At 42.1% G+C, this 23,220-nt stretch overlaps 2 protein-coding genes across 2 annotated transcripts in view; one reads left to right on the top strand and one right to left on the bottom strand.

The window, feature by feature from the left end:
- Positions 1–3,946: 3,946 nt before the first annotated feature.
- Positions 3,947–6,111, bottom strand: LOC101013692 (RNA-binding protein PNO1). The gene has a single exon (XM_003898617.5). It carries the CDS (start codon positions 5,877–5,879, stop codon positions 5,121–5,123), a length of 759 nt encoding a protein of 252 aa, XP_003898666.2. The 5' UTR covers positions 5,880–6,111; the 3' UTR covers positions 3,947–5,120.
- Positions 6,112–12,964: 6,853 nt separating this feature from the next.
- The window catches only part of NSUN7 (NOP2/Sun RNA methyltransferase family member 7), a 52,375-nt gene continuing 42,119 nt past the window's right edge, over positions 12,965–23,220 (top strand). Inside the window, exons 1-4 of the mRNA XM_021938398.2 lie at positions 12,965–13,075; positions 13,382–13,770; positions 22,619–22,677; positions 23,028–23,158. Coding sequence (XP_021794090.2) covers positions 13,473–13,770; positions 22,619–22,677; positions 23,028–23,158 — 488 coding nt within the window. The 5' untranslated portion in view covers positions 12,965–13,075; positions 13,382–13,472. The remainder of the gene's footprint in view (positions 13,076–13,381; positions 13,771–22,618; positions 22,678–23,027; positions 23,159–23,220) is intronic.

Genomic DNA, 23,220 nt, shown 5'->3' with positions numbered 1-23,220 from the left:
GAGCTGAGATCCGGCCACTGCACTCCAGCCTGGGCGACAGAGCGAGACTCCGTCTCAAAAAAAAAAAAAAAAAATAAAAATAAATAAATAAATAAATAAATAAATAACTTGTAGTGGAGTTAATAGCATGTGAATTACAGATTTGGCATTTATCTAGTTAAGTTCAGCAATGCAAAATAGTTGATCTAGATAATCCAACGACAATGAAAAAATTAATTTTAAGCCTTAGATTATTCGAACCAACAATAGATACTGATCAAATTAACTAGAAAATGACCAAACTTAATTTTATCATGAATATATAAAGATAGCCCTAGGGTAAGAACAGAACCACTTAGCATTTTATAGTGTTTAACCCTTCAGTTTCCTTGAAACTTTCACAGGAATTTTACTTCAGCATGAAGTTCAAACATATACTCTTAATTTTTTTCAAAACTCCTTTTAACAATCTCTTCTCCTACTTCAGAAAATTAAATATATTTATCCTTTTTTGGTAAGTAAATATTGCAATTTATATTTGGGTTTCACCACATTAGAATTTCTTCCTCTGAAAATACTCATTTCAAGATGAGTTGGGCTAATAAATTTATTGAGAAAAAATTATCGGCAAAACAAAGTAGAAAAAAGAGGATTAAGCAAAACCATTCATTATAGTTCTTCATTTACACATGAACAGAAATGTAGTTAGTAATTAATAATAAATTTTATCTTAGTCTTTGAAAATAAGATTTCTTTTTTTTTTTCTTTTTTTGAGACAGGGTCTGGCTCTGTTACCCAGGCTACGGTGCAATGGTGCAATCTCTGTTCACTGCAATCTCCACCTCCTAGGCTCAACCATCCTCCCACCTCAGCCTCCTGAGTAGCTGGGACTACAGGCACGCACCACCACACTCGGCTAATTTTTTTTGTATTTTTAGTAGAGTTGGGTTTTTGCCATGTTGACCATGTTGGTCTCAAACTCATGAGTTCTCCAAAAGTGCTGGAATTACAGGTGGGAGCCAACATGCCTGGCCCGAAAATAAGATATTTCTGATAGAACTAAGACTTCCTTTAGTGAAAATTTGATACATACAATACAAATAGTTATTTTAATACTTATTTAAAAATATGTCTAACATACATATCTATGTATATATCTATCCATCTATCTGTGTGTGTATATGTGTATTTTTAGATATATATATACACACATATATCTACAGATCAATAGATCAATCAATCGATCAATAGATAGATAGATTGATTCTAGGCATATAGGAAAATTTCTGACCAATCATATGCTGACTACTAGGCCAAGTGAGAAGAGATGTCAATGACCACACACTCCAAGGAATACAGAATTTATAGAATTAATTCACAAAAGTCACTAAACAATAACAGCAACAACAGCAATTACAAGCAAGAGGCACAATAACAAAACCTGGTCAGGCAGGGAACATCTGATTTCTAGAGTTGCCACATTATATTATCTAAAATGTCATTGAAAAAAAAAAAGGTATGAAACATGCAATGAAACAGGAAAGTATAGCCCCGTTTCCCAAAGTGCTGGGATTACAGGCATGAGCCCGGCCTTTTCTTTCCTTTCTTTCCTTCCTTCCTTTCCTTCCTTCCTTCTCTTCCTTCTTTTCCTTCCTTCCTTTCCCTCTCCTTTTCCTTCTCCCTTTCCTTCTCCCTTCCCTTCCCTTCCCTTCTTTTGAGATGGAGTTTCGCTCCTGTTGCCCAGGCTGGAGTGCAATGGCGTGATCTTAGTTCACTGCAACCTCCGCCTCCCGGGTTCAAGTGATTCTCCTGCCTCAGCCTCCCAAGTAGCTGGGATTACAGGCATGTGCCACCACACCCAGCTAATTTTGTATTTTTGGTAGAGACAGGGTTTCTCCATGTTGGTCAGGCTGGTCTTGAACTCCTGACCTCAGGTGATACGCCTGCCTCGGCCTCCCAAAGTGTTGGGATTACAGGCGTGAACCATCACGCCCGGCTGCCCGGCCCTTTCTTATCATTTAAACAGAGCCCTAATGATGATGTAACTGCATGCCCTTATTGTCTTAGAATATTTTTAGTTAATATTAATATCTGGTCAGGCTCCGTGGCTCATGCCTGTAATCCCAGCACTTTGGGAGGCCGAGGCAGGTGGGTCACCTGAGGTCAGGAGTCCGAGACCAGCCTGACCAACATGGTAAAACTCCATCTCTACTAAAAATACAAAAATTAACTGGGCATAGTGGTGGGCGCCTGTAATTCCAGCTACTTGGGAGGCTGAGGCAGGAGAATCACTGGAACCAGGGAAGTGGAGGTTGCAGTGAGCTGAGACCATGCCATTGCACTCCAGCCTGGACAACAAGAACGAAACTCCATCTCAAAAAAAATTTTTTTTTTTTGTAATGATAAAAGGTTTGATCTGTCAGGAAGACATAGCAATTATAAACATAATACACCTGCCAAAGAGTTCCAAATATATAAAACAAAGACTGACAGAATTAGAGAAATAGATAATTCAACATAATAGTTGGAGATTTCAATGCCTCACTTTCAATAATAAATAGAACAACTTGACAGAGATCAGAAAGGAAAGAGAAGCCTTGATTAACACTATAAACTAACTAGACCCAACAGACATCTATAGGACACTTCACCCACAACAGCAGGATATGCATACTTCTGTTGCATATTCCATACACAGAATGTTTTCCAGGATAGACCATGTTTTGGGACATAAAACAAACTTCAGTAAATGTAAAAGGATGAAAGTCATGCAAAGTATGTTCACCGTTCACACACAACAGAACGAAGTTAGAAATCAACGATACAATGAAATTTGAGAAATTAAGAGATATGTGGAAATTAGATAATATTCCCCTAAACAGCCAATGGGTCAAAAAAGAAATCACAAGTGAAACAAGAATATACTTTGAGATGAATAAAAATGAAAACAGAATATAGTAAACTTATGGGATGCAATAGAAACAGTACTCAGAAGGAATTTACAGTTGTAAATGCCTATTAATAAAGAAGGTATCAAATCAATAACCTAACTTTTCACTTTAAGAACCTAGAAAAAGATGAGCAAATGAAATTAGAGAAAAGCAGAAGGAAGAAAATAAAGATTAGAATGAAAACACATTAAACAGATATCCAAAGAAGTTTAACTATATGGACCTTTGTCAAAAACTTATAAATACAGCTTCAGTATAAAATTTACAATATAGGTATTAAAACTTCACCAATTTTAATTTCTTGAGGCTGCTTGCCTCATTTATGTCATCTATTATAATGTAATGAATGAAAGGTATGAATGAATGAATGAAAGGTATGAATGAAATAAAACAGGGAGAAAAAAATTCATCTTGCGGAGTTTTTCAGTGACTAGAAATATTTTTGTCCTTGGATTTTAATGTCCTTAACCTTGATAGAAATGAAATTCATCAATCCTGACCACTGAGTCCAGAGAACAAACATGTCATAAGGCCTTTAGGGGTAGTTTTAGAAAAAATAAAGTAAAAAATTACTTTTTATATTGAGTAATATATTCACAAAATCACTACCCAGAAGTGGCTTAGTATGGCCCCAGGAATGGCTTAGGAAGATAGCTGATGACAACATTAATATCCCCTTTTCCAGAAAACACTTTGACTCTTCAAGCCATTGAATTTCATCACTAGTTTTCTTTCTTTCTTTTTTTTTTTTTTGAAGTATCAAAGTCACGTTTAATAAAGTTCCTTCCAGTTTATAATGTATAATCATACTATTTAAACACACAGAAACTAGCTAATCTGAATTTATAGAGTATAGTTTTTTGGGTGGGAAAAAACATTTATCTCACCTTTACTAGAGGAAACAGACTTATGATGGTTCTATTTTTCAACTTTAGAATTATTCATTCAGTAGAAGCTGTACTTCAAGTACCCAGCCATTCTGTTTGTCACTTTCAATGTAATCTTCAAAAATTATGTGAGACATTCAACATACTTTACTATAAAATAGGCTCTGTATTAGACGATTTTGCCCAAGTGTAGGCTAATGTAGTGTTCGGAGCACTTTTAAGGTAGGCTAAGCTGTGATGTTCGACGTTTGGTATTTTCAACTCACAATGGGCTTATCTGGACATAAACCCATCGTAAGTTGAGAAGCATCTGTACACCCAACACTGGTTATATATACTTTCATTAAATACTCATTTGAAAAATAAAACTTTCTTCACATCAATCCTGTGATGTAGGTCTTTAATTTTTAAAACTGCAAAACAGGTTCCAAGATGAGCTCTTACTGATGTATATGGTGTAGTACAGTATAGCCAAAACCACTGCTTATGACCTCTCAAATATTCACACATCAAGGCCAGGCACAGTGGCTTATGCTTGTAATCCCAGCACTTTGGGAGGCCGAGGTGGATGGATCATTTGAGGTCAGGAGTTCGAGACCAGCCTGGTCAACATGGTGAAACCCCATCTCTACAAAAAATACAAAATATTAGCCAAGCATGGTGGTGGACACCTGTAGTCCCACCTACTAGGGAGGCTGAGGCAGGAGGATCACTTGAACCCAGGAAGTAGAGGCTGCAGTAAGCTGAGATCACACCACTGCACTCCAGCCTGGGTGACAAAGTGAGACCCTGTCCCCCAACAAATACTTACACATCACCCAGTAGTAAGGAAGGGTTATCATTCAGAGAGGTTTTTCTGAGATAATCTATTAAATTACAATTGTAAAGAATAAATGTTTATAAATTTTTATGAAGTTATAAATTTATAAATATAAAAGTATAAATTCATATAGAGCTGTTTAAACTTATTCATATAGAGCTGTTTTAACTTCTTGTTTAAAGAAGTTTCCCTCTGAGGATTACAGACTATGTAATCTGCTACATGTAATTTCAGATAAATGATAAATTATACCTAAGGTGTAAGTATAATAGAATCAATTTTTGATATTTAAATTATTCTAAAACCTGTTGAGTGTGAATACTCTTAAATCTTTCTTTTCTGTTTATGCTTCTGGCTGAGAATGGAAGAAGGGACGGAGGCTTCAAATGACTGAAATTCTTCAGATGGTTTTTTGTGACCGACCCCTCATAAAGTATTTTTCTCCAGAGTCCAAAGGCAAGATAAAAAGTCTCTGACTTGAAATCAGAATTGATCTGCTGATCTGCTAGCCACAGCTCGAATATTGCCATAAACCTTGGAAGGAGGATTTCCCAAGATTAGGTTGCAAATGGCAGTTCTTGCCATCTTGATGTTTTGGAAGGAGCCAAGGATGTGAACTTTCACATCAGCCAAAACTATCCGCGTCCGTGTCACATTCTCTATGGTGAATTTGGTTTTTCCTCCTTTGCCAGCGATTCTTCCTATTGCCCTGGATAGATGGTCTCCCTTTAGGGGTTTAACATCTGTAATTTCAAAAGACTCTAGGAAGAGGTCATCCAACCTGATGAGGGCAAGTGCATCCTCCACCTGAAAGCCTAGAATAAAAGCTTTCACAAAATCAGCTGCTTTTGTCAGAGCACTAACATCCTTGGTTTCTTTACAAGTCCTGATTTCTACATTCCTTGATTTCAAGTTAAAGCGTATCTGAAGTCCCAAATGTTCCACAATAGGAGTAAATATCTTCATCCAGTTTTCTTTCAATGGTGTGTATCTGTTAGCTGGGACTGGAATTTTCCTTGTTTCTTCTTTTCCACTCAGGAGCTCGTCCCCACAGAGGGGTGGGAAGACGGGCCTCTTCGCCGGCCTGACCTCCTCTGTGTCCATCCGGCCCGCATCCCCGCCCTCTCCCGCTGCGGACAGCTGTTCAGCCTGTCGTTTCTTCGCCCGCCGGCCACCCTTACCGGTGACCTGGGTAAAGCCCTCCTCTGCCCTGGCGCTCTGCGCTTCCATTTCGGATTCCATCCCCCGGACTAGTCTTCTTTCTTTACCAGTTACCTTCAGCCTCTTTTTGTTCAGATTTGGTCACAAGGAAGAACAGCGTAAGCAATGGTAAGGTATTGGAAGGTGAAGGATGGTAATAAGGGAGTAAAAAATTGAATGAAAATCCAAGACCAGGAACCATAATTCAGGAACCTTCATCTCACTGACCTTCTGCTATTCCTTCTGCCATTAAAAAATACCTGTTTAGGCCGGGCGCGGTGTCTCACGCCTGTAATCCCAGCGCTTTGGGAAGCCGAGGTGGGGAGATCACGAGGTCAGGAGATCGAGACCATCCTGGCTAACACGGTGAAACCCCGTCTCTACTAAAAATACAAAAAACTAGCCGGGCGTGGTGGCGGGCGCCTGTAGTCCCAGTTATTTGGGAGGCTGAGGCAGGAGAATGGCGTGAACCCAGGAGGCGGAGCTTGCAGTGAGCGGAGATTGCGCCACTGCACTCCAGCCTGGGCGACACAGCGAGACTCCGTCTCAAAAACAGAAAACAAAACAAAACAAAACCTGTTTAATCCTCACCAGCCACTTTCTTCTCCCCTCTTTTTTTTTTTTTTTTGGAGGTGGGGTCTCACCCTGTGGCCCAGGCTGGAGTGTAGTGGTGTGATCTCGGCTCATGATAACTTCTGCCTCCTGGGTTCAAGCAATTCTCATGCCTCAGCCTCCAGAGTAGTTGGGACTACAGGCGTGCGTGACCACACCCGCAAAGCGCTGGGATTATAGGAGTGAGCCACCACGCCCGACCTGTTTATCTCCATTTTCTGAAAAGGATATAATAATAATCCATGCTGGTTAAGTCATAAGGAAGGAGTATGCACAAGGTGCACAAGCTACCCCACAACATTTCAGGAGAAAAGTTTTTTTTTTAAAACTCCTTGAAGTACACAAAATCAGCTACAAACATTATGAAATACAAGTTACAGTTCTGTTTGCTCTATAGCATTGTAAAAATCAGGAAACTCTCATCAAAATAGAAAACAAGAACAATGACACACAATAAGCACTTTGTATACTTTAACCGACAATAACATTTTAATTGGCACCATCTCTGCCAGACTAGTATTAAGCCTGGCATCAAGCATGAGTTTATTAATTCATGTGTTCACATACTTTTAACGATGTTTGGTAAACTGATTTCTTACTTTTATTCTTTCTTGCTTCCTTAATTAAGTCCTAAGTGTGGACAGATCTTTTTGTACCACATCAAGCCATGTATGCCTCCAGAGTGTTTTAGTAACACTGTGCCTATGCCAGCTAGGGCCTCATTGTTGCTCAGCAACCTAAAACATTTATTTTTGTTTTTGACTTCCTATCACTTTTTCCTATTGACTGCCAATCCTTCTCAGTCTCTTCAAATCCTTCTCCACCCACTATTTTCTTAGTAAATAAATCATAGACTTGAACATATCAGGAAATAGCTACCAAGAGTGAAGAGACTTGCCTGGTGTTTACAACTAATTGGTGATAATATTAAAACTAGACACCAGGTCCTCTGAGTCTCTCTAGTTTCAAAATTCCCACTATGACAGTATCATATAAATGGGCTGAATTCGTATGTGACATGAGACTTTCCAAACTTTTTTTTTTTTTGCCAGTTCTGATTTTCTTGTATTTCCTCTCTTTGCTGCAGAGGAAGCACCATTCCTCTAACTCTCTTTAAAAATATATATTTTAAAAAAATATGTATTTTTTCTAAGAGATAGTCTCCCTCTGTTGCCCAGGCTGGAGTGCAGTGGCACAATCCTAACTCACTGTGACCTCAAACTCCTGGGTTCAAGCCATCCTCCCACCTCAGCCTTCCAAGGAGCTAGGACTACAGGCATGTGCCACCATGCCAGGTAATTTCTTTAGTTTTTGCAGAGATGGAGACTTGCTAAGTTGCCCAGGCTGGTCTAGAACTCCTGGCCCATAAGTGACCCACTAAACTTGGCCTTTCAAAGCACTGGGATCTCAGGAGTGAGCCACTGTGCCTAGCCTGTTCCTCTCTTTAATTCAAGTTTCTTTTTATTTTTTGAGACAGAGTCTTGCTCTGTTGCCCAGGCTGGAGTACAGTGGCGCAATCTTGGCTCACTGCAACCTCTGCCTCTTGGATTCAAGTGATTGTCCTTCCTCAGTCTCCCTGTAGCTGGGATTACAGGCACATGCCACCATGCCCAGCTAATTTTTGGATTTTTTGTAGAAACAGGTGTTTCACCATGTTGGCCAGGCTGGTCTTGAACTCCTGACCTCAAGTGATCTGCCTGCCTCGGCCTCCCAAAGTGCTGCGATTACAGATGTGAGCCACCACACCTGGTGGAATTCAAGTTTCTCAATGCAGTGTTTGGCCCAAAGTGTGAGGTCAGCAGCACTGACAGTATGGGAGATGATTTGAGTAGTATGCAGATTTGGCATTGAATAACATTTAATCACACTGTGAGAAAGCTGCTTTATACAATGCTTTTTCAACCCTTCTGACAAGGACAAAGTCTCATTTTTGTACCACTGTTTAACACCTCTCGGACACTGTCCATTCCCTTTTTAATAAAGAACCACCAACCTCAAGCCTGGAGACTTGTCACAACCTTTTCTAGCTAGCATTTAATAATATTGTTCTGCTTTTGTGGTGGTTGCTTTCATTTATGGCAAATAATACTGACTTTCCATTTTTAGTTTTCAATTTAAGTAAGAAAGCGAATCTGATTTAGAGTAAAATATTGAGTAAATACTATAAATGGTTGTATATGTATACATGGCAAAAAAAAAAAAAAAATCATGAAGGCAGTGCTTGAGTGACTAACTCCAGGAAACACTGTGTTGCTGGAATCTGTTACAAATGGTTGTCTATTGTAATTAAGACCTGGAATGACAACTCTTTTGAATCTTTTTGTTTTGTTTTGTTTATTGAGATGGAGTTTCGCTCTTGTTGCCCAGGCTGGAGTGCAATGGCGCGATCTTGGCTCACCGCAACCCCCACCTCCCAGGTTCAAGCAATTCTCCTGCCTCAGCCTCCTGAGTAGCTGGGATTACAGGCATGCACCACCATGCCCGGCTAATTTTGTATTTTTAGTAGAGACGGGGTTTCTCCATGTTGGTCAGGATGGTCTCAAACTCCTGACCTTGGGTGATCCGCCCACCTCGGCCTCCCAAAGTGATGGGATTACAGGCATGAGCCACCACACCTGGCCCTGAATCTTCTTTCCCCTTGTATCCTAGGTCACTCAAACTCCTCCTCATTTGCTCTTGTCATTTTTGGCTTCTAAATCTCAAGAGAGTTCTTTCTAATGGTGCTGCCTCTGAACTGCTATGGTGTGGAGTTTCATTCTTCTGCACTTGCCCCACCCTTCAGGAATCATTTTTGAATCTTCTGCTTCAAATTAAGGGAGATTTTTTTTTTTCCTCCTCTGCAAGTGGTTATGACTCTTTGGCTAATCTTTTGGCTAAGTGTCAAGAGGACACTTGAGTAATGCTACTCTCTAGCATATGTAAAGTGTTCCTCCATACCAACTATCACCCAGTACCACAGAACGAAGTTCATCTACCTCAAGTGATGCTTTCTTGAGCATCTATTCCCTTTCATCCTCTGGGGATGGAATAATTCAGCCCCCAAATGTACCTAACCCACAAGGCCCTAATGATCCTCAAATAGCACTCCTGATGGCTTGCCGTAGTCCCCAGAGTTTCAACTGGATATAGCTTAGGTCTACAATAAAACACTTTATAAAACAAAAATAATTAAAGGCTGAACATGGTCACTCATGCCTATAATCCCAACACTTTTGGAGGCCAAGGTGGGAGGATTCCTTGAGCTCAGGGGACACCAGCCTGGGTAACATGGTGAGACCCCACCTCTACAAAAGTACAAAACAATTAGCTGGGTGTGATGGCATGCCTGTTGTCCCAGGTACTCAGGAGGCTGAGGCGGGAGGATTGCTTGAGCCATCAGGAGTTCCAGGCTGCAGTGCATTATGATCACACCACTGCACTCCAGCCTAGGTGACAGGGGAACCTGCAAAAGGTGTTGCAAAGAAAATTTACCATACTGTTTCTAAGAAGCAATAACTGGAAGTGGAGTCCTGGTGTTTAAGAACACAAGTTAATATTCTTTATGTTTCTTATGCTTTTTATATTTCTGTAGCAGGCTTCAGTGGAACTGGGCATCATTTTATATTGTCTAGATCAAATTGATGCAAGTGAGCAGATGTATTTTGAATATTCACGTGCCTAACATACTAGTACTCTGAGTCAAATGCAAGAATGTTAATTTACAAATATCTTAAATACTCTACCACCTGGGGAAAGAAAAATCATTAATTTCCTTTGGCAGAAAGCCTCAGGTAACTTTTGATTTTCTCCTCATCTCTGATGTAATGCTCTGGTCATATTACAGAGTGTAACTTACACAAAAACTACATTTTTTTTTTTTTTTTTTTTTTTTTTTACTATCCTGCTTTCGCAACAGTTGAATTCATATGCCGGTCTCTATGGTTACTTTTTTACAGTGTTCACTGAAATTTAATATGCTCTCCTCTGACCCGCCCCTCAAATACATTAAGTCCACAATGAGGCTATAAACCAGGAGTGAGAAGTAAGGAGGCAGAATTATACACATGATTAAAGTAAAGAGTAACCAAGAATTTGCTAACCCAACAATTCTTTGCCTAAGCTCTATCTTGGGGATAGAGACTCGTTAAACCTTGTTTTCAATATAGTGAAGTGTTACTTACATTAAACTATTATTAAATAAAAGAAACTCCTCAAATTATATTTTGAATGACAGTATTTCAAAGTTTATAGCTAGCTATTGCCTCACATTTTCTGCATAGTGTACTGTGTACTGGGTGATGCATGATAAAATATATCATGACCTCTAAGACACCTTCCATATTTGTAATCTGTGAATGTATGTGAAAGAGAGTGATATTTTGCTAGCATCTGGGAATAAAAAAGACATAAAATAAAAATGAAAAGATAAAGCTATATAACAAGACTATTTTAGAGTGTGTGTGTTGTGTGGATAGAAATATGGCAGAAGAGGGGTAATACAGGTATGTACACAAATATTTATAATAAAAATGAAAAGGTACCAAAATACAAGTATATTCATCTTTAATTTCTTGAGAGCAAGGTCTCTGGTTTTTTTTTGTTGTTGTTTTTTTTTTTTTTTTTTTTTTTTTTGAGACGGAGTCTTACTCTGTCACCCAGGCTGGAGTGCAGTGGCACAATCTCCACTCACTGCAAGTTCTGCCTCCCGGGTGCACACCATTCTGTGGCCTCAGCCTCCCGAGTAGCTGGGACTACAGGCGCCCGCCACCACGCCCGGCTAATTTTTTGTATTTTTAGTAGAGACGGGGTTTCACCGTGTTAGCCAGGATGGTCTGGATCTCCTGACCTCGTGATCCGCCCGCCTCGGCCTCCCAAAGTGCTGGCATTACAGGCGTAAGCCACCACGCCCGGCTAGGTCTCTGATCATTTCTATACATCATTCTTTTACTTGTAGGGCTGAACACAATGCCAGGGACACAGCAAGAATTTAATATATACTTGTTAAACGAATGAATGAATGCATATATACATAAAATGTTATGGAACGTTTAACGTATTCTGGTGATAATGAAAGTGGGTGGATTTCTGAGAGAGGGGGTCGGGGTTAGAGTTCTGTACTGCTAATTTTTCCCCCATTATCCATTCTGTCCTTCTACAGTAATAGTTCCCTTATTTTTAGCTGGACACATTTACCAGCCTCTTGGTTGCTGGGTATATGACTGAGTTCTGACCAATAAAATGTGAGCCAAAGTGGTATGTGCACCTTTCAGGTCATTGAAAAATAAGGACTGCCCTCTCTTTCTCCTTTATCCCACTAACCACTGGCTGGAAATGGACATGGCCTTAGACTAAGGAGGGAAGGGCAAATCCCTAAGGAGGAAAGGCAGAGGTGGAATCAGGACCAGTTGTCTTTCAACTATACCAGAGTTTTTCAGACTGTGGTCTTTGGGCTGATTGCATTAGAATCGCCAGAGTTACCTGATGAAAATGCAAATTACTGGGTCTTACAGACTCAAATCTCTGGGATGGGTTCCAAGGATTTTTTTCAGCTGGAGGCGGTGGTTCACGCCTGAAATCCAAGCACTTTGGGAGGCCAAGGCGGGAGGACTGCTTGAGCCCAGGAGTTCGAGACCACCCTGGGCAGCATAATGGGAACCCCGTCTGTTACTTAAAAAAATTATTACAGACTGGGCGCGGTGGCTCACGCATGTAATCCCAGCACGTTGGGAGGCCGAGGCAGGCGGATCACTTGAGGTCAGGAGTTCAAGAGCAACCTGACGAACATGGTGAAACGCCATCTCTACGAAAAATACAAAAATTAGCGGGGTGTCATGGCGGGCACCTGTAATCCCAGCTGTTCGGGAGGCTGAGGCATGAGAAGTACTTGAATCGGGGAGGCGGAGGCTGCAGTTGGGCCGAAATTGCGCCACTGCACTCCAGCCTGGGCGACAGAGCGAGACCATGTCTCAAAAAAAAATTATTACTATATTAAAAAATGTTTTAAAGAATGTGTATTTTTAACAGGGACTTCAGGGACTTGTGAGTTGAAAACCACGGTACTACGTCAGACTACCTCAAAAATATCCCCAAATGTTTATAAACAAAGCCAAGGTCACGCATTCAGGCCCGGTGAGCTCCAGGAACTGTGCAAGAGGCCTCTGGCTGGGGGGGCTGAAACAGGTATCCCCGCGCGCAGGAGGAAGAGCTACTCTCCCGGCGACAGGCGGCACCCGCCAAATCCCGCGGGAACAGCCCGCGCGCCGCGCCCCCTGCCCCACCTCCGCTCGCGGTTGCCATGAAGACCGGGTCCAGGACAGGTCGACTGCAAGAGACTCGGGAGGCTGAGCCTTCCTCGGCCTGAGCCCGCCAGACCCCGGGCCCCGCGCTCACTCCTCTCCGCCGCCACGTCCGCGAAGGCCTCACGCGCGAGGCCAGGCGAGACCACTTCACTACACCGGAGCGAACCGGGCGTCAGAGGCCGCGACCCCCCTGCCCCGAATCCGGCCGGTGGGAGTGGCTGCATTTGAACCAAACGGCCTTCGTGGGCAGCAGCCGTCGCCCCACAGTCCCAGGGCTCCCGAGGGCCTGTGACCGACGCCGGCCTCCGCGTCTTCGTCCCCGAAGCCCCGGGAACCATCTGCCCTCGGGTAAGGGAGGAGTCGCGGGAGCCGGTGACTGGGCTGTGGGGACGCGAACGGGGCTCTGGAGGAAGCCGCCGGTCTCCTCGGGGCGCTTCTCCCTCCGCCGCCGCCGCGACACCTCTCCTCGCCGCCTTTTTTTTTTTTTTTAAATTGAGCGTGTGGAAGTTTCGTGAGCTGCTTCTCCGACTCGAAGTCTGGGACACTCAGATGGGCCAGGAAATGTCCCCTCTTAGTCTTTAAGGCCACAACGAAGGGGGCCACCCGGAAGGGTGCTGCAGAGTGATTTACTGCGATCACCTTCTCTCTTCACAGAGGCCATGCTGCAGATGCGTGGAAAGCCGTTTCCTGGAACGTCGGAATTCTAACCCCAGGGCGAGGGACTCACGACAGGCGAGGGGCAGACATGCTGAACTCCACGGGCGAACTGGAGTTTTCGAACGAAGAAGATCCCGAGATCATCTCCCAACTCACTTCCCTGGCTCTGTCCGATGGGAAAAGCTCAGCTGGTGCACCCGAAAAAACGGGCTATCCGGACTCCGTTTATGTCATGGCAGCGAACATTTTTCAGGGTATTCGAATCGAAAAGTCGGCACAGAAAGTCTTAATCAAGTATGGGAATGAACCCCTGCGGTCCTTCTCCGAGTCTGAGGATCAGTCCTTTCAGCGTTTGTCTTATGAGCTTGCTTTCAGTGCCCTGAAATGTGAGTTGTGCCAGTCTGGAGGACCAACACTAAAAGAAAATAATAGCGAGAGAATTTGGGGAATGCAGCCCTCCTCCTCCCTGCCCCTTATTCACACCAGGTTTTGGTTTAGGCATGTGCATCTCTTTGGTTAACTGCAAGTGTCAAGGAATTAGGGTTCCAATGAAACTAGTTCTTCCAGCCCAGGACTGCAGATTTCCCCGTGCACTGTGCTTTGTCCTTAGAGCGGTATTGTGCGCGGTCATTAAATTGAACAGGGAAACAATTTCTTCCGATGATAATTTCCCTCTCCCTGTATTCTTTTTGTTTTCCTCCGTAGAGTTGGGGGTCTCGCTTTATTGTCTGGGCTGGTCTCAAAGTCTGAACCTCAAGGGATCCTCCCGCTTCAGCCTCCCAAAGTGCTGGGATTACAGGCAATGAGCCACCACGCCCGGCCTCCCTGTGTGTTTCTTTCCATTCCCTGTATTTATCTTTTTTGGTATTTTAGTTTATGAGCTTTCACAAATATAAAACCAGTAAAGGAGGATGGGGAGAGGAACAGAGACAGAATAAAAAGAAAAGGTGCAAAATTTAAAAAATGAATGTTAAAATTATACCAACCCCAATTAAGACTATCCCATTCATAGCTAATAGCTTTAATGGGAGGAGCCAAACTTTAGTAGAACTTCCCTTTCTAATTTGCCTTCAGGGTTTGAGACTCAAGTGTTACAGATTCCCTCAAGGATAGTTAGTTATCAATCTGAGGCCAGGGGTGGTTGCTCAGGCCTGTAATCCCAGCACTTTTCGAGGCCAAAGTGAGAGGATTGATTGAGCTCAGGCGTTCAAGACCAGCCTGGGCACATAGTGAGATTTCCTCTCTATAAAAAATTTAAAAATTAGCCCAGTGTGGTGGCTTAGTACTTAGTACTTAATGAGCCTTGTACATCCTTGTTCATGTCTGTAGTCCCAGATACTTGGGATGTTGAGGTGGGAGGATCGCTTGAGCCTGGGAGGCAGAGGTTGCAGTGAGCCAAGATGGTGTCATTGCACTCTAACCTGGTGACAGAGCAAGACCCTGTAAAAAAAAAAAATCAATCTAAATGTGGAATTGACACTAGGAAATGACCAAATATTGTTACTATGAGGACAGCAGTCAAAAGGCCTGAAGTTGTTTGTTTTAGTACTAGCTGTGACTAAAAACTTTATGTTGGTTTGTAAACTGACTGAATGTAGTTCCAAAAAGAAGTTCCAGATATGTTTAGAATATTAGCAGCATGGCCAAAATGATGAGCAGAGCAGAAGCCTTCCTAAAGAGACACCTCAAAAAGGGCAACACTCTTTTGCATGATTTTCTTAGTACTTAATGAGCCTTGTACATCCTTGTTCATAGGAGGCAGTTAATTACTCAGTTCAGCCACACGCAGTGGCTTACACTTGTAATCCCAGTACTTTGGGAGGCGGAGGTGGGAGGATTGCTTGGAGTTCAGGAGTTCAAGACAAACCTGGACAACATAGCGAGACCCCCCATCTCTAATTTTATTTCTTTTTTTTTTTTTTTGAGACGGAGTCTGGCTTTGTCGCCCAGGCTGGAGTGTAGTGGTGCAATCTCGGCTCACTGCAAGCTCCGCCTCCTGGGTTCACGCCATTCTCCTGCCTCAGCCTCCCGAGTAGCTGGGACTACAGGCGCCCGCCACCATGCCCAGCTAATTTTTTGTACTTTCAGTAGAGACGGGGTTTCACCGTGTTAGCCGGAATGGTCTCCATCTCCTGACCTCGTGACCCGCCCACTTGGGCCTCCCAAAGTGCTGGGATTACAGGCGTGAGCCACCGTGCCCTGCCCCCATCTCTATTTTTAAAAATAAAAAAAAAAATGCTCAGTTGAATTAAAATGTCTCACTGATTATTTAGATAGGAATATATATTTTTGGTTGTCTGCAGAGATAATGTAGCTTAACTCTGAAGTCAGCAATTTGTCATGGAGAAAAATTTGTATGATGTGAAACAACTTCTCTTTATTTTTCGTTTCTTTGTTTTCTCCTGTTCAGTAATTTTTCTTTTCCTTTTAAGTCTGTCTTAACCATTCTTCCTCCTCCAGTTTAATCTTTGAGATTTTGTTTCATCCCTCTTCTTCCCCTCTTCCCCAACCAAGGTGTTGCATTTCATGCAATGAATCAAATGAACATTTTTACACTTTTTTTCTATTTTTTTTTTAATTTTATTTTTTTGAGACGGAGTCTCGCTCTGTCGCCCAGGCTGGAGTGCAGTGGCCGGATCTCAGCTCACTGCAAGCTCCACCTCCCGGGTTCACGCCATTCTCCTGGCTCAGCCTCCCAAGTAGCTGGGACTACAGGCGCCCGCCACCTCGCCCGGCTAGTTTTTTGTATTTTTTAGTAGAGACGGGGTTTCACCGTGTTAGCCAGGATGGTCTCGATCTCCTTACCTCGTAATCTGCCCGTTTCGGCCTCCCAAAGTGCTGGGATTACAGGCTTGAGCCACCGCGCCCGGCCTCAAATGCTTTCTTTGCCTTGCTTCGGTGTGCACCTTATACAAGCTTTCCCCTTGGGCTCCAAACCACCCGCCGTCTGGCACTGCCTGATTCTTGAATCAAACTCCTAAAATTTTAAGTGCTTAGGTTTATCTTTTTTCTTTTTTTGAAATGGAATTTCGCTCTTTTCTCCCAGGCTGGAGTGCAATGGCGCGACCTTGGCTCACTGAAACCTTCGCCTCCTGGGTTTAAGCCATTCTCCTGCCTCAGCCTCCCAAGCAGCTGGGACTATAGGCGCCCGCCACCTCTCCCGGCTAGTTTTTTGTGTTTTTTAGTAGAGACGGGGTTTCACCGTGTTAGCCAGGATGGTCTCGATCTCCTGACCTCGTGATCCGCCTGTCTCGGCCTCCCAAAGTGCTGGGATTACAGGCTTGAGCCACCGCGCCCGGCCTACACTTTTTTTCTAGCAACAATGAAATGCGGACTAGGCAGCTGTGTTGATTAATTGGCATTTAATGTTAATTCTAGAATTCTAGGCAATTTGTTCTCCTAATAGAATATTGAATATTACCTTTAGTACTCAATAAGAAAAGCCTGAATTATAATTCTATATAAAATTAATGCATTAACTAAATGATTGTATTAAACTGATATGTGTGATAGATTGTTTTCATCCTCTCCATCCTATTTTCTATTTTATGAAAGATATTGTGATTGTTTTATCTTTCTTTCTTTTTTTTTTTTTTTTTGGGATGGAGTCTCACTCTGTCACCCAGGCTGGAGTGCAGTGGCACGATCTAGGCTCACTGCAACCTCCACCACCCAGGTTCAAGCACTTCTCTGCCCCAGTCTCCCAAGTAGCTCCCAAGTGGCACCCACCACCACGCCTGGCTAATTTTTAAATTTATTTTTTATTTTTTTTGCAGTGGAGTCTCGGTCTGTAGCCCAGGCTGGAGTGCAGTGGCCGCCATCTCCACTCACTGCAAGCTCCGCCTCCCGGGTTCACACCATTCTCCTGCCTCAGCCTCCCGTGTAGCTGGGACTACAGGCGCCTGCCACCGCGCCCGGCTAGTTTTTGTATTTTTAGTAGAGACGGGGTTTCACCGTGTTAGCCAGGATGGTCTCAATCTCCTGACCTCATGATCAGTCTGTCTTGGCCTCCCAAAGTGCTGGGATTACAGGTGTAAGCCATCGCACCCAGCCTAATTTTTGTATTTTTAGTAGAGATGGGGCTTCACCATCTTGGCCAGCCTGGTCTTGAACTCCTGACCTCGTGATCCACCTGCCTTGGCCTCCCAAAGTGCTGTGATCTTTCTCTCTTTCTTTCTTTCTTTTTTTTTTTTTTTTGAGACGGACCCTATATCTGTTGCCTAGGCTGGAGTGCAGTGGTGCGATCTCAACTCACTGCAACCTCCGCCTCCTGGGTTCACTCCATTTTCCTGCCGAGTAGCTGGGACCACAGGCGCCTGCCACAACGCCCGGCTAATTTTTTGTGTTTTTGGTAGAGACAGGGTTTCACCGGGTTAGCCAGGATGGTCTCGATCTGATCTCGTGATCCGCCCGCCTCGGCCTCCCAAAGTGCTGGGATTACAGGCGTGAGCCACTGTGCCCAGCCAAAAAATTTAAAAAAAAATAAAAACCTGGCAAATTTTTTCTTTAAAGAAATGAACAAACAAACAAACAAAAACTTGGAGAAAGAGATATCCCTGAAATTGCTGATCTTTTTCCTGGCTTCTTTCTCCACCTTCTCTAGGTTTGTATTGTTGTTGAACTTCGAGTCCAGGAACAGATTGTAGCATTAACCTGGTGATTTCAGAATCATATAATCTGTCAGTGAAAAACTTAGTAAATGCTTAACATGTGGTTTGGTTATAGCTTTTGGGAATTAGTAATTGTAGTCAGGGGTTCCTAAGACCACCTCCAGATTCAATCATTTGCTACAAGGACTGACAGAACTCAGCAAAGCTGTTATACTTGTGGTTATAGTTTATCACAGTGAAAGGACAGATTAAAATCAGCAACAAGTAAAGGTACATAGGGCAGAATCCAGGAGAGGCTAGACGCAAGCTTCCTATTTTTCTTTCCCAGAGTGGTCTATGGAGAGTGCTTAATTCTCCCACCAGTGATAAGTGGCAACATGAATGAAGCATTGCCAACTAGGGAAGCTCACCTGAGCCTTGCTGTTTGTTTAGCATTTTTATTGGGGGTCAGTCTCGTAGACAAGCTGCAGTCATGTGGCTGACCTTAGTTATTCAATCTCTAGCTTCTTCAGAGGCCAAGCTGATACTGTGTAGTCTAGGACCCCAGGAAAAAAAAAAGAAAAAAAAAGATACCTTTATCAGACAAGATATTCTAAGAACTTAGAGGTTATCTCCTAGGAACCGGTCAAAGGCCAACCCTTTCTTTAGAATGTCCAGAGTTTGGCCACCCAGGCCTGCTGAGTGGGAAGAGGGAGAGCGATGCCCCGGTTCCTTCTCCCAATTTCACCTGTCTAATAAACCCAATTTTTCTTTCATGAGGAGTAGTAAGAAAGGGGAGAGAGAGAGTTAAGGTGTTTCTCTAGGGTAAGGCCCTCCACATGGAAACATGTAAAATGGTAGTTAAGAGATCTCTGAAGTAGACTGAAGAGAAGCTTTGATTAGTGGGGAGAGGGAGAGATAATTGGAGTTATCGGGCTGAATTCTAGAATACTCACACTTGCAACTTTCAAGGAAGTCCTGATAACCTAAATTAGGCATTATCAGTGTGGTGTATTTGGTTACTCTGGTTTGTCATAATAATAATAAGAGGAAGGCAGCATAATATTTGGTGAAGTGCATGTACTTTGGTGCCAGACTGCCTGGGTTTGACTCCTTGATCTGCTACTTGCTATGTGACTATGAACATATTACTTAACTGTGCTGTGCCCCATTTCCTATGAAATAACCTAATTCATATGGTTGTTATGGAGATTAAATGAATTAATGTATGAAATGCACTTAGAACATTGTCAAGCACATAGAAAACATATACACAGTCCTCAATTTATGATGGGGGTCCTTATAATTTTTCCACTTAACATGATGTAAAAGCTATACGCTTCCAGTAGAAACCATACTTTGAGTACCCATACAACCATTCTGTGTTTTACTTTCAGTATTTAATAAGTTACATAAAAATAAACAAAAAAGGTCTGGGCGCAGTACCTCACCCATGTAATCCGAGCACTTTGGGAGGCCAAGGTGGGCGGAACACAAGGTCAGGAGTTTGAGACTAGCCTGGCCAATATGGTGAAACCCTGTCTCTACTAAAAATACAAAAATTAGCCAGGCATGATGGCGGGTGCCTGTAGTCCCAGCGACTCAGGAGACTGAGGCAGGAGAATTGCTTGAACCCGGGAGGCAGAGGTTGTGGTGAGCCAAGATCGCACCACTGTACTCTAGCCTGGGTGACAGAGCGAGACTCTGTCTCAATAAATAAATAAACAAATAAATAAGTTGCACGAGATGGTCAGCACTTTAGTATAAAATAGGCTTTGTGTTGGATAATTTTGTCCAACTACAGGCCTGTGTAAGTGTTCTGAATGTGTTTAAGATAGCCTAAGCTGAGCTATGATGTTTGGTAGGATAGATGTATTCTATGCATTTTTGATATACAATATTTTTAACTTATGATGGGTTTATCAGGATATAACCCCATCATAAGGCAAGGAGCATCTGTATAAAGTATACAGTTATTCATGTTGATATTACTATGTGAGATGCTAAAATTATATATATACACAAAAGTAATGCATTCTGCACAATATCAAAGGCATCCCAAAGGTGATACTGGTTTTAACAAGAGCCCTAGAGGGAAAAACTGCAATATTGGGAAAAGGATGTTCTGTTCTCTTTTCGTTCATCCTGCCCTTTTTTTTTTTTTTGAGACAGAGTTTCGCTCTTGTTGCCCAAGCCGGAATGCAATGTCATGATCTAGGCTCACTGCAACCTCTGCCTCCTAGGTTCAAGAGATTCTCTTGCCTCAGCCTCCCGAGTAGGTGGAATTACAGGTGCGCCACCATGCCCGGATAATTTTTTGTATTTTTAGTAGAAACTGGGTTTCACCATGTTAGCCAGACTGGCCTTGAACTCCTGACCTCAGGTGATCCACCTGCCTCAGCCTCCCAAAGTGCTGGGATTACAGGCGTGAGCCACCACACCCCGCCAGCTTCTTCTGTTTCTTAGGAGTCCAGCATCTCCGTTGCTCAAAGAGATTTGCCAAGTTAGAAGTCCTTCTTTCTTCTAATACTGTACAAAAAGTATGGAGTAGATGGGAATTGGTTTGAAAGAACTAAAGATGTGAAACTGTAAACTTCATTTCCTTTTAAGGGATAATTACCTTGTGAAGTACAAGTACCTAATTGTGGCTAGAATGTGGATAATGATTCCCAGAGGATTTCTGTGGGAAAATTGGAGTCTGTGCTCCCAAATTAGTCACTTCTTTTTAGTTTTCCTATCTCCCAAATGAAAAATGAAATTTAGGTCAGGCATGGTGGCTCATGCCTGGGAAGCCAAAGTGTGCAGATCACTTGAGGCCAGGAGTTCGAGACCAACTTAGCCAACATGGCAAAAACCCATCTCTACAAAAAATACAAGAATAATTAAAAACAAACAAACAAACAAACAGAAAATAAAAATAAAAACAAGAAAAAAGTAAAAAATACAAAAATTAGCCAGGTGTGGTGCCACACACCTGTAGTCCCAGCAACTTGGGAGACTGAGGCAGGAGGGTTGCTTGAGCCCAGGAGGTAGAGGTTGCAGTGAGCTGTGATAGCACTATTGCCCTCCAGCCTGGGTGACACAGCAAGACTCTGTCTCAAAAAAAAAAAAAGAAAATTCATGAATTCAAATTCAAGGTATAAATTCAATTTATACCTTGGTTATAGTAGGTTTTCCATAAATGTTGAATAAATTGAAGCTAGGCAGGCCTACCTGTCTGTTCAACTGATTAAAGCATTTGTTATATGCCAGGAATGGTGGCTCACGCCTCTAATCCCAGCACTTTGGGAGGCTGAGGTGGGCAGATCACCTGAGGTCAGGAGTTCGACACCAGCCTGGCCAACATGGTGAAACCCTGTCTCTACTAAAAATAGAAAAATTAGCTGTGATGCTGTGATGCAGACCTGTAATCCCAGCTGCTTGGTAGGCTGAGACAGGAGAATCGTTTGAACCCAGGAGGCGGAGGTTGCAGTGAACCGAGATTGCACCACTGCACTCTAACTGGTGTGATAGAGACTCCGTCTGATAAATAAATAAATAAAATAAAACCTTTGTTATATGATGTGTATATAGTTTAAGTAGTTGTAACAAAAAGAACACTTGTGTTCCCTGTGGAAGTTTTTAAATATGTCCATTTGTTTCCTCTTAACCACCTTTGCAATTATCATAACCTCTGCCTGGCATGCTGTCCCTTCCTAGGTATTCACGTGGCTAACTCCTTGTCATTTGGGTCTTATATTAAATGTCATCACATCAATGTCTTCACTATTGAGTTTGACTGAATAGTTAAGAAATAATACCAATCTAACACAAACTCTGAGAGATTAGAGGAAGAGAGAACAGTTTCCACCCATAGGCTGCAAAACTCTGATACCAACACTGACAAGGCTATTACAAGAGAAGAAAATTATAGACCAACATCCCTGATGAACATAAACGTACAACAAAAATTTTAAATGAAACATTAGCAGCCGGGTATGGTGGCTCATGCTTGTAATCCCAGCACTTTGGGAGGCTTAGGTGGGCGGATCACCTGAGGTCAGGAGTTCGAGACAAGCCTGGCTAACAGGGTGAAATGCCATCTCTACAAAAAACACAAAAATTAGCCAGGTGTGGTGATGCATACCTGTAGTCCCAGCTACTGTGGAGGCTGAGGCAGGATTGCTTGAACCTGGGAGGCAGACGTTGCAGTGAGCTGAGATCGCACCATTGTACTCCAGCCTAGATGACAGAGCAAGACTGTCTTAAAAATAAACAAAACAAAACCAAAAAAATTAGCAAATCAAATCCAGCAATAATAAAAAGAATAAGAAAACTGTTGCTCAACATTATTAATTAGATCCTCTTTAATGTTTTTCAAAGGCCATACATTAAAGGTTGGAATCCTTTTATTACTGCTTTGACTATTCAGATAATGCTTCTTTGACCATGATTCCTTGCGGACCCTAGGTCATAAGGGCCCAGCATTCATAAAGATTATAAAAATTTATCATGTCATTGTAATTTAAGTCATTATCCAGAATTGAGGTATATTTTAGATATGAAAGTAAATGTATTTTATGGCATTATTATAGTATATTTTGATTCCAGAGTTTTCATTTTCCACTTTGTATTTTCGGTGATAGGCCTTTCCCTTGTCTTGCAGATCAAGATATTCTGGAAACTATATTGATAGACAGCTGTATCTTCCCAAGTACCACAATAGTAAGTAGATAAGTTTTAGAATTACATCGTTTCATGATTTTTTTTTAAAAGAAAGTGTTTTAAAGCCTTTAGATTGAAATAGTTTGCTGAATACTGACCTCTTAAATATAGATTCTTTTCGACTTTTAATATCATTCATTTTGGTGAACATACCAAAAACTGTCTCTTTTGAAAGGTTTTTTTTTTTCTGGATTTTTTTCTATCTTGAAGACCTTCCCTGTCTCCAAATCCAATCAGACTATGTAAAAATAGTCATATTCCTGCTCTGTTATGAAAAATAATGGAATGGAAAATATTGCTGGTTAGATATTTTTTGTATACTTTTCTTTATATATGTTTTCCCTTGATAGCCAGATCATTTGAGCAGTCTTATTATTGTGATGCTATATGATTTCCAAGATAGAAAATTTCAAACTCGTGTCCTTTCTGATAATGAAGAGTCCATATCAGAAGTTCAAGAAGTAGAGAACCTTCTTAACAGGTAATCGTAAAAGTGAAAAGAATGTTTTATATGAAACCTACATTAGCATTTTTATTGGTAAA

This window comes from Papio anubis, chromosome 3, assembly GCF_008728515.1.
Source record: "Papio anubis isolate 15944 chromosome 3, Panubis1.0, whole genome shotgun sequence".
In the NCBI taxonomy this organism is placed as follows: Eukaryota; Metazoa; Chordata; class Mammalia; order Primates; family Cercopithecidae; genus Papio; species Papio anubis.
This window is presented reverse-complemented; position numbering and strand designations above follow the sequence as displayed.

Coding starts and splice junctions, on each gene's coding strand:
- LOC101013692 (XM_003898617.5), bottom strand. CDS start 5,879: ATGGAATCCGAAATGGAAGCGCAGAGCGCCAGGGCAGAGGAGGGCTTT.